We start from the raw sequence: 13,177 nt of genomic DNA, 5'->3' as shown, positions 1-13,177 counted from the left end.
TGTTCTGCCGCTCAACAGCTCCATTCGACTGCGCACTTAATGGAATCGATTTGTGAATTTTTACTCCTTTGTTCTCCCAAGTATTGATAAACTTTTTGTCTCCAATGAAAATCAATGCACCCAAGGTTCTTAAATTCTTTGCCTCTGATTCATATCGTCTCAAATTAGTGTTCCAGTGGCCAGTCTTAATGGCTTCTCGTACTGCAATCAGCTCCGCATCTTGTTCAGTTTCAACTTCGATATCATTCCATGTCAGTTCAATTACGCCGTTATCCATAAAGTATAACATATGTTTTTCAGTTGAGTCATCAAATTCCTCAGTATACTGTGATTGCATTACTAAGCGAGACAGCGCATCAGCAACATTCATTTCCCCTGAAACTCGGACAACGTTGAAGTCGTATGGCTGAAGCCTTAGGGCCCATGCTTCCGCCCGTGATATTGCCCTTTTACCAATTCTATGTTGTCCCCCAAAAATGAACTCGTTTGATTCAGCGTCAGTTCTTATTGTGAACTTCATACTCGTGAGATACACCGAGAAACGCTCTACACCCCATACCATTGCTAGAGCCTCTTTTTGAGTTTGCGGATATTTCTTCTCAGCCAAGGTTAACACTTTCGATGCACATGAAATTATACGTGGCTTAAAATCAGTATCGTACTGTATCAAGACGGCTCCTAGTCCATGCGGGGATGCATCAACGAATAATTCCGTTTTATCGGTGCGACTGAAATACCCGAGCGTTCTGATACTATCCCATGCACTGCTCTTCAAGAATTCAAACTCCTCTTCGAGATCTTGGTTCCAGTAGAATTCCTTCGAGTTGGCCAGTTCACGCAATTGGCGTGTTTTATCAGCGCGTTGAGGAATGAATTTTTCAATGAAGGTTATTAAACCTAGGAAACTTTTTGCTTCTGCTTGTGTCGTGGGTTTCCGAAAATTTTTGATTGCACCGATTTTTTCTTCATCAATTTGCCATCCCTTGGACGACAATGTGAATCCAAGAAATTTTGTTTGTTGCTGTGAAAATTTGCATTTTCCATGGTTAATTTTCACGTTATGCTCTTGCAGTTTTTCCATAACAATTTGAAGATTGTGATCATGCTCTTCTTTCGAGCGCCCATATAATAAAATGTCGTCCAAGTAGTTCACACAACCTTTGCACCCTGCAAGTATAACAGTTTGCATAGCCTCTTGGAAAATGTCGGGAGCATTTGTTAATCCAAAAGGTAAACGACAACAACGGTAAAGCGAATCTCCAGCGAAAAAATTTGTGAGGTGTCTTGAATTTTCATCGAGCACGACGTGGAAGAACGCATTGGTTAAATCAATTGTGGAAAAAAACGTTGCACCATGCAATTCCATTAGAATTGACTCAAATGTTGGCATTTTAAATGGCGTTCTATGAATGCATTTATTTGGTCCGCGTAAATCAACGACAAGCCGAATATCCGATTTTCCTTTTGGGATTACCAATAGTGAAGAACAAAATCTCCTGTCCATATCCGTTGTCACTTTTTCAATGATACCGGCACTGCGTAACTCAGTCAGCTTTTGATTCGTCAGTTCTTTGAATGCTGTTGGAATGTGCGTATAAACATTTCTGGAGGGTGGCATTGTGCTATCATAACTAAGTACAACTGCAGGTATGTTGAATTTTGGAAATTCGGAACTGTTGGTACCTTGAATGGAATGTATAGTGACGAACTCACATCGCCAATCTGGTTCTATCGATCCTTCAACTGGCACATTTAAGCCTACAGCCAGTAAACTGTACCGGGTTGCTGTATTGAAACCTAGAAGAGCTCTGGACTCACGCACTACGTAAAACTGTTCTATTGTTGTTGGCCTTTCATCTGAAACGAACAGCTCTGCCGAAAAGGTGGCCACCACATCAATATTTCCTGGAGAGGCATAGGCACGTAAAACTTTATCCGACTCATACTTTAGAGCATGTAAATTTTGTTTTGCATTTTCATCTTGGAGGATACTATCGAATATTTGTGTTGTAATAGTGTTGACCTGTGCCCCAGAGTCAATAAAAAACAACACTTCTATTCCAGCAACATATGCTACCACATATCCAGTTCCACTAATCGGGATTGCTGTTCCGACTTGATTATATTCGAAACTGGTTTTAACAGTTGATGGGAGATGGTGAACCTGTAAAAGTTGCATCATGTCATTCATATGTTCTTTTATTTCTATCTAGATTTTATTCAAGTCATATCAACAGGATTTTATTTTATATCATATTTTACATTTCATTTATTCTTTGTCAACTTGCTTTACCTTCTTGTGATCAACGTCCTCTTCCATTTGAATAGCTGCAATCTTTCTTTGAGGCTCCGCTTCGTCTTCTGTGCAGTGTCGTTTTTGAGGTTCTAGTTTAACTTTGGATGGACATGCGCGTTCAAGATGGCCACGGCGATTACATTTACGACATATTTTATCAACATGAAAACAGTCAGATGGGGTGTGGTATGCACTCAAGCATCTCCAGCATGATTGGGTATTAGGCATTCTAGCCACGCGACTGAAGCTTCCTCGCCCGCGGTTACTGTTATACACTCTAGCCGTTTGATACTGGCCACGACGTGGTTGCTGCGAAATTGCAGCGATAGTTTCGGCTCTCGACTGATGGAGCCTGCGATAATCGTCCTCGTTTTCTAATTCCACTTGCCGATTTCGTACTTGATCAATCAATTCGTTGAGAGTTCCTCCGTCAGTGAGTATACGAAAAGCAAGTGTTCGGATGCGACTGTCCGTTGATCCCCTGGTGATAGTCCGAGATATTGCTTCAAACTCCTCATCTGTTTTGTAGTTACACAGCTTTGCGGCTGCTGCTACACGTTTCACATACTCAATGTTGGGCTCGCTGTTTCTTTGGACCATGTTTGCCAGTTTGCTACGCTGAGACAAAATGTATGCTCTTGAAGCGAAATAAGCGTCAAGTCGAGCAATTGCATTTGAATATGCCAACAATCCTTCATCCGGCATTCCTTGTTGTGTGGTAGTACCGTCAAACAACTCAAGCAGCAATGGACCTGCCTTAATGCGAAATAAATCAAATTTCGTTTGTTCATCGTCAGCTTGGATCAGATTCAACGACGCGTTGAAAACATTTTTCCAGTGATCATAAACACGTTTGTTAATTTCTGTGTCTCCTGCTGTTGGTGTGCATTCGGGAATATTGAGACTGCTCAGCGACAAATTGTTCATTGTCGCGAGTAAGGTGTCATTTCCACTGGTCTGTTCATCATGCATCGTACTGGACGTAGCCCCGTCGAAATTTCCATCCTGGCACATCTCAGCCAAACAGCGACTTAATTCCTCCTTTTCTATAATTGTTTTCTCCAATTCTGCTTTCACCCTCAGCAGCTCGTATTTCAGTTGCTTTCTTTTCATTCGTTTGGCCTGCCTGTAAGCAAAAGAAAAACGAATATTGCATAACACTTATTTTCTAGGTTGTGAAATACGCCAACAACTATGTCTTTTCAATCATAGTTCAGCTCAGTTCTTAAATTTACTTTGATCCTTCATCAAAATACTATGTCTTTCCAACCATAGTTAAACTTTCTAATTTTTTTTTCAAACATCGGGATTCTCTGCCATTTCTATCAGAGATATCCTTTTTATTTAAATATATATTCAATCTTCCCAATTGAAATATAAATCCACTTCAGGTTTACTCGTTCAAAGGCGATGTCATTATTCCAATTGGAACTCGATTCCATTTCATGATGTATGATTGCATACATACTGACGTGCATGTTTTTCTATATACTAACCTTTTTTCTAATGGTTCTGGATTGCCACCAACTGCGCCATTGTCGTGAACAGGCATCATCCTGCAACGCAATTATTATTTGACGATGATGATACTGCTGAAGCTTGCCCACGAAATCTTTGATTGCCTACGAAGGGCTAGTAGATTGTCGTGAGCTTGGTGCTTGCCTGTGAGAAACCAGTTGCCTACGAAGGGCTAGTAGGCTCTCGTGGGCTTGATGCTTGCTTGTGAAGGACCAGTTGCCTACGAAGGGCTTGTCCTCAGGTGAGTGTTAGCTTCCAGTTGCTAACTGTTGACTGCTGCAGGAAATTCTCCGCTATATGTTGCTTCCGCGATGTGTACTGTACTGCATCCAATTTACGAATCAACTCGCACAGGTAACGCGCGTTCTTTTATAGAAGCCGATGTGAATGAAATCGTTTCCCCTACACAGCCCCTGGAGAGGGGAAAATCTAAATGATGGTGCTTTATTCCTATTGGTGGACAGCCGTTTTGCGTTTCTCAAAGAATGACACCGATTTGCTTGAATCATTTTTTTTTTTTTTTTGTTTTATTCGTGTACCCATAACATTTCTACTCTACAGGTGGGTATTGAAAATTGTCAAATTCCGCGTTATGTAATATTTGAATGGTTCCAAATGTTTACTCTCGAAAAAACTTAATCTAACCTATTCTAACCTACCCTAGAAAAACTTAAATGTTGAAAGGAAATTAAAATCAAAAAATTAACAATATTAATGTACGCATGTATATTAAAAAATTAACAATATTAATGTATTAATGTATTAATGTACTCTTCAATCATGCACACACAAATAATTCGATCATATAATCGCGGAAAAGCTACAAAACATCCAATTATTAAAATCACGCGGGCACAAAAACCAAATTTTAAGACTTAGCTTTTACTTTCCGAAGCGTCTGCTTTAACGTTTGGCGCGAGAATGTGAGCTGATTTCTTTAATCCCGTTTTGGGAACAAAAAAAATTGATCGTTTATGTGTCAAATCGCAAAATAATTTCTCGGCCGCCACCGCGTGAAAATAATGGCTTCGGTGCTGTATTTAGTATCAAAACAAACAACCAAAACGAATAAAAATCTGTTAGAAAAAGTGCGAAGTTCACTACGATATCATTCAATTAACGTAAATGAAAATTGCCACCTTTTCACAAGAGTGAGTAATTCTTATCCAGTTTCGATTCCTTCGGTTTTTATGCATTCATCTACTTCCCCACAATTAATGGTCGAAGAGATGGATCTTTCTGTTGATAATTACCTTATCAACAATTTGCTATATTTCAGGACAGATCCTGATCCATCTCTTCTACCTGCTGATTAGTAATCGTTCTTGAAAAGTCGGAAAACTAAAGATTTGTGGAAACTATTCAAGGTCAACATCCGAAGCTTATATAATCAAACTTGTTTACGAATATCGAACACACTACAAATCAGATATGGGGCGAACGAAACGAAAACGCTCTGCACGGCAATCGTGCGAGCGAATTAGTGAAGTGTGTGATCACATCGATCTATATAGATATCTGAAAAAGCTTGGATGGGAAAATCATAAGGAATTACGTATCGCCCACTTTCCTGAATCGGGCAAAGGATTGTACTCGAGAAAGCCAATTCTACCAGGAGATTGCATTATAGCAATTCCCAGCGAAGCTTTGATAAGCATAAAAACCATTGAAAATAATAATGTTTTCAAGGATCATTTCCAATTGGATAAAATTGCCGACATCGCTAATTGCGGCATACAGTTTCAATCGCTTCTAGCGTTCTATCTATGCCATCTTCGTATATACGAAAAAGACAAACATAAGTCATATCTTGATACGCTTCCTAATAAATTTACAGTGCCCTATTTTTGCTCTACAAAAGAGATGAGTTTTCTTCCAGAAACTGTTCTTAAAACTATGGTTGTCCAAAATAACATAATCAAAGCTCAATTTGCAATTCTAAACAGTTTGTTGAAAGGAGATATTGTAGGGCTAGATATAGATTTTTTCAAATGGGCATATTTCATAGTTAACACTAGAAGCGTTTATTTGGATCCAAAATATATGAAAGCATACGATGTCAATTCTGAATGGGTATTCACCAGACAACTATCCGACGAACCAAATATGGCTTTGGCTCCATATTTGGACTTTTTCAATCACTCAGACAGCGCTAGAACATCTTCTAGATTGTCTCTACCATACACACCTTTTAATAAAAAGGTAGCTAAAGGAACTGAAGTGGAATTATACTATGAGCTAACGTCTTTATCTTCGTACAAATCATATGATCAAATATTTATAAGTTATGGAATCCACAATAATACCAAACTTTTGTGTGAATATGGTTTTTTCTTAGTAAACAATCCTCATGACTATCTGGAGGTTAGCATGGACGAAATAAATGCTTTTATCAAATACGATCCAGAATTAAGACCGCTAAAAATACAACGAGAAAAATATCGCTTCATATTCGATCATCATTTTGAAGAACAGCTTTTCTTCATATCAGGAGATTTGCTCAGTCACAATTTAGTCGTTTGTCTTACAATCCTATTCGTGGAACAAAATATTCACCAGTTGAAAACGATTGCTTTCGGGGTAACACCTCCCATGGAACCGATAGCCGATATTGCCTTACGATTACTCAGTTTTAAAATTAAAGAATACAACACCTGCGCTACGAGTTTAACAACTGTTACAGACACTACTGCTTCAGGGAATATGGCGGCAATGTATTTAGATGAATGCATAAAATTTCTCAATAAAATCAAAGCAACACTCGAGCAGCTTTACAAATCCTAATTTCATTGTAGAGTTTATTCACACAATCGAAATTCCTTGAGACTGACTATGCACAGTATCGCCCGGAAGGACATAATGGAATTCTTAGAAACTATTGGCATGCGAAGTCCGTTCCTGTTCGGTTTGCAAGTGGGAAAACGCAACCCAGAACTACCGCCTTGGGCACAAATGTGCTAGGGGGCATTTTTCAGAAGAAACGCAATAAAGGTAATGTATGTTGTTAGTTGAATGTTAGCTCCTTTTCCTGTTTGATTTTATTTTTCTAACTGTCTACGTGTCAATGACAAAAACTGTTATAGTTGAAACTGGTAAAAATTATCGCTAACGGTCTTGTTTTTGTAAATTAACTTTTCAATCGAAATCTTATGATTTTCTAGAATACATCGGCAATTTAAGTGAGCAACAGATTCGAGTTAGCTTGAATAATAGAAAACGCAAATTTTCAAAAATATTCAAAAATATTTTACAATTGGTAATACCGTCTGTAGCCACGAATGTAAAATTTTGTACAAATTTATTTTATTAGTTAGAACTTTTTGCCAGCTTCCACTTATTAATACCTGAGAATTAATACTATTTTTGAATGCATCTTTGTTCGAGAGAATAATCAAACCACGCAAATCAAATTGCGCAAATGGTTGTGTCCATGCTTCAGAACATTGGCAAATAGGAATTCTAGTCAATGATATCTGAGTAGAAGTTTTGTGTAAACTCCCTGTTAGTAATTAATTATGTATTAGTTTTCAGTCTGTTTGTAGTTTGAATTTTTTACTTCCACATTCATCATAATCACCATCTTTGTCTCACACTTGAATGATGTTAAATAATCCTTGATCTAGTGTTTTTGCTCACAAATTTCGTTGGTTGCTTTTTATATGACTGTAGTCAGCTCTAGTCTAATTAAGGCTGATTCGAAATTCCAACCGCTACTGTCTATACATATAGGTTTCAAGACTTGTTGCTCACTCCAACCGGCATTACCGTGTGTGGTTGCATTCAGTACATCCACCGCCTGTTGCGGTGCCGGTTCTCTCAATGTTACTGCCGGTATTCAAGCTTCCCCTTCGCAAGTAAAGCAACAACAACGTCCTGTACCGAAGACCTTTCAAGTCCCTACTTATTCTCCGCAAACACAACCAATTCGACCTTGTTTCCATATAGGGCATCATCCAGCTTCCGGGGAAAATATTGGCACTTACGACGGGCCTGAGATCACTGCCACGGATATGATAAAGGCTATGGGGACATATATTTGGCCAAAGGATGATGCACTCGTGAGAAAAAGGTTAGTTTTCGTTATTTAGCGTAGAAAACGATAGTACTGTTTCATTTGCATTTTTGTAAAGATCGATAGATTAAAAATAAATGAAACAATACTTGTACTAATACTAAAACTTTTTACAGGGAAATCGAAAAAGCACACTAATATGATCAGACTTTCATGTATAAAAGTCAACTAAAATGTTCTTGTTAGTTACTTGGTAGATTTTTACTAAGTTAATCTCTCTCAAATGAATAAATCTTCTTATATTCAACGTACTCCAGGGTGCTGATATCCCTCAGTCTACTCGGTGGTGCCAAAGTGCTGAACGTATGCGTGCCATTCATGTTCAAAATTGGAGTAGACAACCTGAGCAACCTGAATATGGATACGGTTCCTCAAGCGGCAGCCTCGATGACAATAGCCGTTCTGCTAGGATGTAAGTTCATAGCGCATTCGAGGCACATATTTTACTATATAAATTATTAAACTGCAGATGGCATTGCTCGGGCCGGTGCCGCAGGTTTCAACGAACTTCGGAATGCTGTTTTCGCCAGGGTCGCCCAACACTCGATACGAAAAATCGCCACTAACGTGTTCCTTCACCTACATAATTTAGATTTACAATTCCACTTGAGCAAACAAACCGGTGCTTTGTCAAAGGTAACTTTAACTTTTATTTACGGTAGATGATCTATATGTTGTTTATTGGCAGACCATAGATCGTGGATCTCGTGGCATTAACTTTGTGCTGACGGCGATGGTATTCAACGTCGTGCCAACTATCTTCGAAATGGCACTGGTATCGAGCATTCTGGGTATGAAATGCGGTCTTGCCTATGCCGGTCTTTCGATGGGTTGCGTTGGAGTGTACAGTGCATATACCCTAGCAGTTACCCAGTGGAGAACGAAGTTTCGAGTATACATGAATCAAGCGGAAAATGAAGCTGGCAATAAAGCTGTGGATTCACTAATTAACTATGAAACCGTGAAATATTTTAATAATGAGTTGTACGAAGCGCAGCGTTATGACGATGTACTGAAGAAATACGAAGCAGCTAGTTTGAAAACTAGTACAAGCTTAGCATTATTGAATTTTGGCCAGAATGCCATATTCAGCGTTGCTCTTAGTACGATCATGGTTATGGCAGCAAACGAGATTGTGAAGGGTAACATGACCGTGGGTGATTTAGTGATGGTTAACGGATTGCTATTTCAGCTATCTATACCACTAGGATTTCTTGGTAGCGTTTACCGAGAAGTACGGCAAGCCTTGCTGGACATGAGAACAATGTTCACTTTGATGGGAGTTGAAAGTGCCATTCAAAATGTGGACAACGCTCCCGCATTACGCATTGACCGAGAGACCGCTTCGATCGAATTCAAGGACGTCTGTTTTCGATACAAAAACAGTAACGACATTTTTGATAAGCTCAGTTTTACAATTTCTCCCGGCAAAAAAGTTGCTATCGTTGGTGGATCTGGATCTGGCAAATCCTCGGTTGTACGCTTGTTGTATAGGTTTTTCGAGCCGACCTCTGGCCAGATTTTAATCAATGGACAAGATATTCGTGAAGTTGATCTCACAAGCTTACGCAAAGCCATTGCCATAGTTCCGCAAGATTCGGTGTTGTTTCACGACACTATAAGACATAATATTCACTATGGCGATTTAACAAAAAGCCAGGAAGAAATGGAACAAGCCGCTCGAATGGCCGATTTGCATGATTCCATCAAGAGATGGCCCAAGCAGTACGACACTCAAGTTGGTGAACGTGGCCTTAAATTATCCGGTGGCGAAAAACAGCGAGTAGCTATTGCTAGAGCGATTTTGAAGAATTCTCCGATACTGATATTTGATGAAGCCACCAGTAGTTTGGATTCTATAACTGAGCAAGTAAGTGAAAGTTAGTTCTATCGACTGCATTGTTTAATTTTTTTTTTTTGCATAGAACATTCTGGAAGCGCTTGAGCGAGCGACGGAGCATAGGACTAGTATCTGTATTGCCCATAGACTGTCTACAGTCATGGACGCGGATGAAATTCTAGTGCTAGAGAATGGCTATGTCGGACAGCGAGGTACGCATGAAGAACTGCTGAGGAGTGGTGGACTTTATTCAAAACTTTGGGAAACACAAAACAAAATGTATAACATTGGAAATAATGTGAAAAGCAACATTGATAAATAGCAGTATAAGATCTAAATTATGAGGAACAAACACAGTAGCGCAGGAAAATAGAAGCTGTTGCAATGCTTTAAGGATGTATAAAATCGATTCTGTACATATTTATGCTTTTATAGAATAAATAAATCATGCGATGTTATTTTATAGGAACATTATTTATTCGAATCGATGAGATGTTTTACTCTAGAGAAACTCAAATGAATTTAAACGGAAATATGTATGGTTTATTAAGAAGAAATTTCACCTCTGCAGTTTAAAAATCGAATTTTTCATCTTAGATAATAATTGAAAGGCTTCAGAAAAGTTGGCTGTATTTCATGTGATCTATTTAAGGTGAAACAGTATTGAAACCACAAATGGCCGACTTAGAGCCACCACTTCTAATTTCCAAGGCACAAGACTCGGAAATATCGAAAATGCAGAAACATGATTTAGTCAATAACTCCATTGCTTTTACTGGTTCATAGGATGAAAATTCGAGTTGACATTTCGTCATTTTATACAAAATAATAGCAAATTGTTCGACTTTTCCTCTAATATGATGCATCACTCTTTCGATTTTGAATTTACAAATTCAGAGGTGCATACGGACATCAATTTAAAATTATTTTCTGCTGAGTGAAATATTTCATGTAGGTTATTGTTTGACAAAAACGATAAGTTTGTTTGACTGGTTGAAACAAAGCGGCCAGGTATTATATTTTTTGGATAATCTTTACAAGGTATTTAGCGTATTTATTACATTAATGAATATATTGTATATATTAATGATAAAGATAATGATACACCTTGAATCATTTAAAATAACCTAGATATGAAACAACAAAACTGATCTATTTTCAATAAAAAATACATTGGTGCTTTTTGTTGGTAGATATTCTGGCAGCTCTGCTGTCATCGCGTTTGCGTTCTGCCAGTGACAGTGCTTGTGATTTTATGCGGTGTACTTTTCGAAGCATAAATTATAAAGTAAAATTTAGAAAATAAAACACGCAGCTAGGAAGCGTGTATTCCAAAAAATAGTTTCTAATTCAACATTGCGGCTGCCTACCAGGAACCATGACGGATGTGTTGGACATTTATAATCACGAGGAATTCGAAGTGGACGAAGACGGCGATCAGGGAATCGCTCGGTTGAAGGAGAAAGCACGTAAACGCAAAGGACGCGGCTTTGGCAACGAGAGCATCCCTCGCGAGGCAATCGATTACGAACGCCTTCAAGATGATGAAGACGAATCCGAGCCCGGGCCGCAACGTTCAGTGGAAGGATGGATTCTCTTCGTAACATCGATTCATGAGGAAGCACAAGAAGATGACATACAGGAAAAGTTCTGTGAATTCGGAGACATTAAAAATATACACCTGAATCTGGATCGTCGCACCGGTTTTCTAAAAGGGTACGCTTTGGTCGAATACGAAACCTACAAACAAGCATTAGCGGCAAAGGAGGCACTTAATGGATCAGAGATTTTGGGTCAAACTATCGCCGTTGATTGGTGCTTCGTGAAAGGCCCAAAGAAGCTGAAAAAGTCTGGCGAACGTCGGAGACGATAGGGAAGAACAGCTTTTTGACAAGTTTCTTATTTAACTCATAAACAAAACATGTATTAAACGAAAACGTATAATAAAACCAGGATTTAATAACAAGAAACAAAACAGAATTTGGGTAAGTGAAATTACATTGTTGATGCGATTAGTTTGACGTCTTTGAGTGAGCTGCAAATTTTTCTATACATTGGATCGGTTTGTACGCAGGAGTCCAATTTGATGTTCTCTGAATTGCCCCCGCACGTTGTACTGTCCGGAGTTGGATTATGGCCAATATTCATCAGTTCTTCCAATAGTTCATTCAATTCTTTTTCATGTGTAACTTTTGTTCCGGTGGCCGTCGATGCAGAACACTGTCGGCCAGTGTATCTATGAGAGGAATAATATGTTAGCGGAATAGGAGAACTTGTTAATTTCTATTGTAAAAAAAAAAAAAACAATTAGTAATTCGAGTTATTCTGTCCGTTCCATCACGTTCATTTGGTTGACGTGGAATTTGTGACATGAGTGTAGTTAAATTTTAGAAGAATATATTTTTTCGTGGAATTTCAATTTTAAATAAGTTGTACGGCTGAGAGAAGAAAGTATAAAGTACGAATACCTAATCAAGAACAAAAATAAATGGTTTAATCGCCAATTGACGATGCTGATTTTCAATTAGCAAATCTCATAATTTCATTAATTTTTAGATTGGTTATTCAAGGTTAGTCACTAACAATTTCACTTTTGAAACACTTATTTGCAGAGGAACGGCAATAAGAAATCCTTACAAAAACTGGCTTTTTAACCAAAGTATAGCTTTCAGAAAGTTAATTCGGATCAAAAATTTATTCATTCTTGATGCTCTTATTTTTATTTTTCACGAGATGATTTGCTATCGTAAGATACAGTTTTTGTATGCTTTCAGTGCATTGGGGGCTGCTTGACTATCTGAGAAAGTGTAGATGGCATACCTATATTTCCGAGCCAAACAAATACTTGTGCATGTTAAAATAGCATTTATTCAAGCTTAAAAAACTGTGGACCACTGTTCCATTGGAATTTAAATATGATCACTGGTCAGTGTCCTCAGCGCCTGTAGATTCACCCATTTTAAAGCCATCTGTATAAAATATGACTTATCCTGGACGAGTTTTAGGACCCCTTCTTCCTATTCGCTGCGATCGGATTCAATCACTTTGAAAGTAATATTGAAGTTAGTCTTAGAGTCCATTCATGATTACAAATGTGTTCAGTTGAAAATCTTCGAGGATTCATAAATGTCCCTTGAGATTCTCTTTATGGTAATTTTAACACGTTTGAGAGCCTCTTTTCGGCTTCTAGTTGATGGCCGAGTATATCCAGTATTTAGAGCGAATGTTAGAGAACGTAAATATTTTTGAAAAACTTGTTGTGTGCTATTTAAAAAACTAAAAGAAAAATAAAGTCAGTTTAAGTTTATTTTAGAAAACAAAAAATCTAATGATGTTGCCAACCACTGGTCGTGTTGGTGCTAGATCAGTGGAACTTTGAATTGAGTGAACGTCTTCAATTTCAGTCTTTGGCGAGGAAACACGTTTGGTTTGATAAACCAGAAATCGACGA

General features: G+C 38.3%; 2 protein-coding genes across 3 annotated transcripts; both read left to right on the top strand.

Moving 5' to 3' along the window:
• The first annotated feature begins 4,788 nt into the window (after positions 1 to 4,788).
• On the top strand, positions 4,789 to 10,210 carry LOC129722606 (iron-sulfur clusters transporter ABCB7, mitochondrial). Of its 2 annotated transcripts, none has more exons than XM_055676201.1 (7): positions 4,789 to 4,965; positions 6,610 to 6,805; positions 7,760 to 7,883; positions 8,144 to 8,298; positions 8,356 to 8,522; positions 8,575 to 9,756; positions 9,812 to 10,210. In XM_055676201.1, exons 1-7 carry the CDS (start codon positions 4,837 to 4,839, stop codon positions 10,046 to 10,048), a joined length of 2,190 nt encoding a protein of 729 aa, XP_055532176.1. In that variant the 5' UTR covers positions 4,789 to 4,836; the 3' UTR covers positions 10,049 to 10,210. The 2 variants fall into 2 exon arrangements, with proteins under 2 accessions (XP_055532176.1, XP_055532175.1); XM_055676200.1 differs by having other exon boundaries at positions 7,544 to 7,883.
• A 728-nt stretch (positions 10,211 to 10,938) lies between these two features.
• LOC129722605 (RNA-binding protein 8A) lies at positions 10,939 to 13,164 on the top strand. Its single transcript, XM_055676199.1, has 2 exons — positions 10,939 to 11,711; positions 11,801 to 13,164. The coding sequence occupies exon 1, from the start codon at positions 11,105 to 11,107 to the stop codon at positions 11,597 to 11,599; it is 495 nt and encodes a 164-aa protein (XP_055532174.1). The 5' UTR covers positions 10,939 to 11,104; the 3' UTR covers positions 11,600 to 11,711; positions 11,801 to 13,164.
• The last annotated feature ends 13 nt before the right edge of the window (positions 13,165 to 13,177 follow it).

The sequence above is a fragment of the Wyeomyia smithii genome, chromosome 2, assembly GCF_029784165.1.
Source record: "Wyeomyia smithii strain HCP4-BCI-WySm-NY-G18 chromosome 2, ASM2978416v1, whole genome shotgun sequence".
Taxonomy (NCBI): domain Eukaryota; kingdom Metazoa; phylum Arthropoda; class Insecta; order Diptera; family Culicidae; genus Wyeomyia; species Wyeomyia smithii.
The sequence above is the reverse complement of the archived record's forward strand: the minus strand, read 5'-3'. Positions and strand labels throughout refer to the sequence as shown.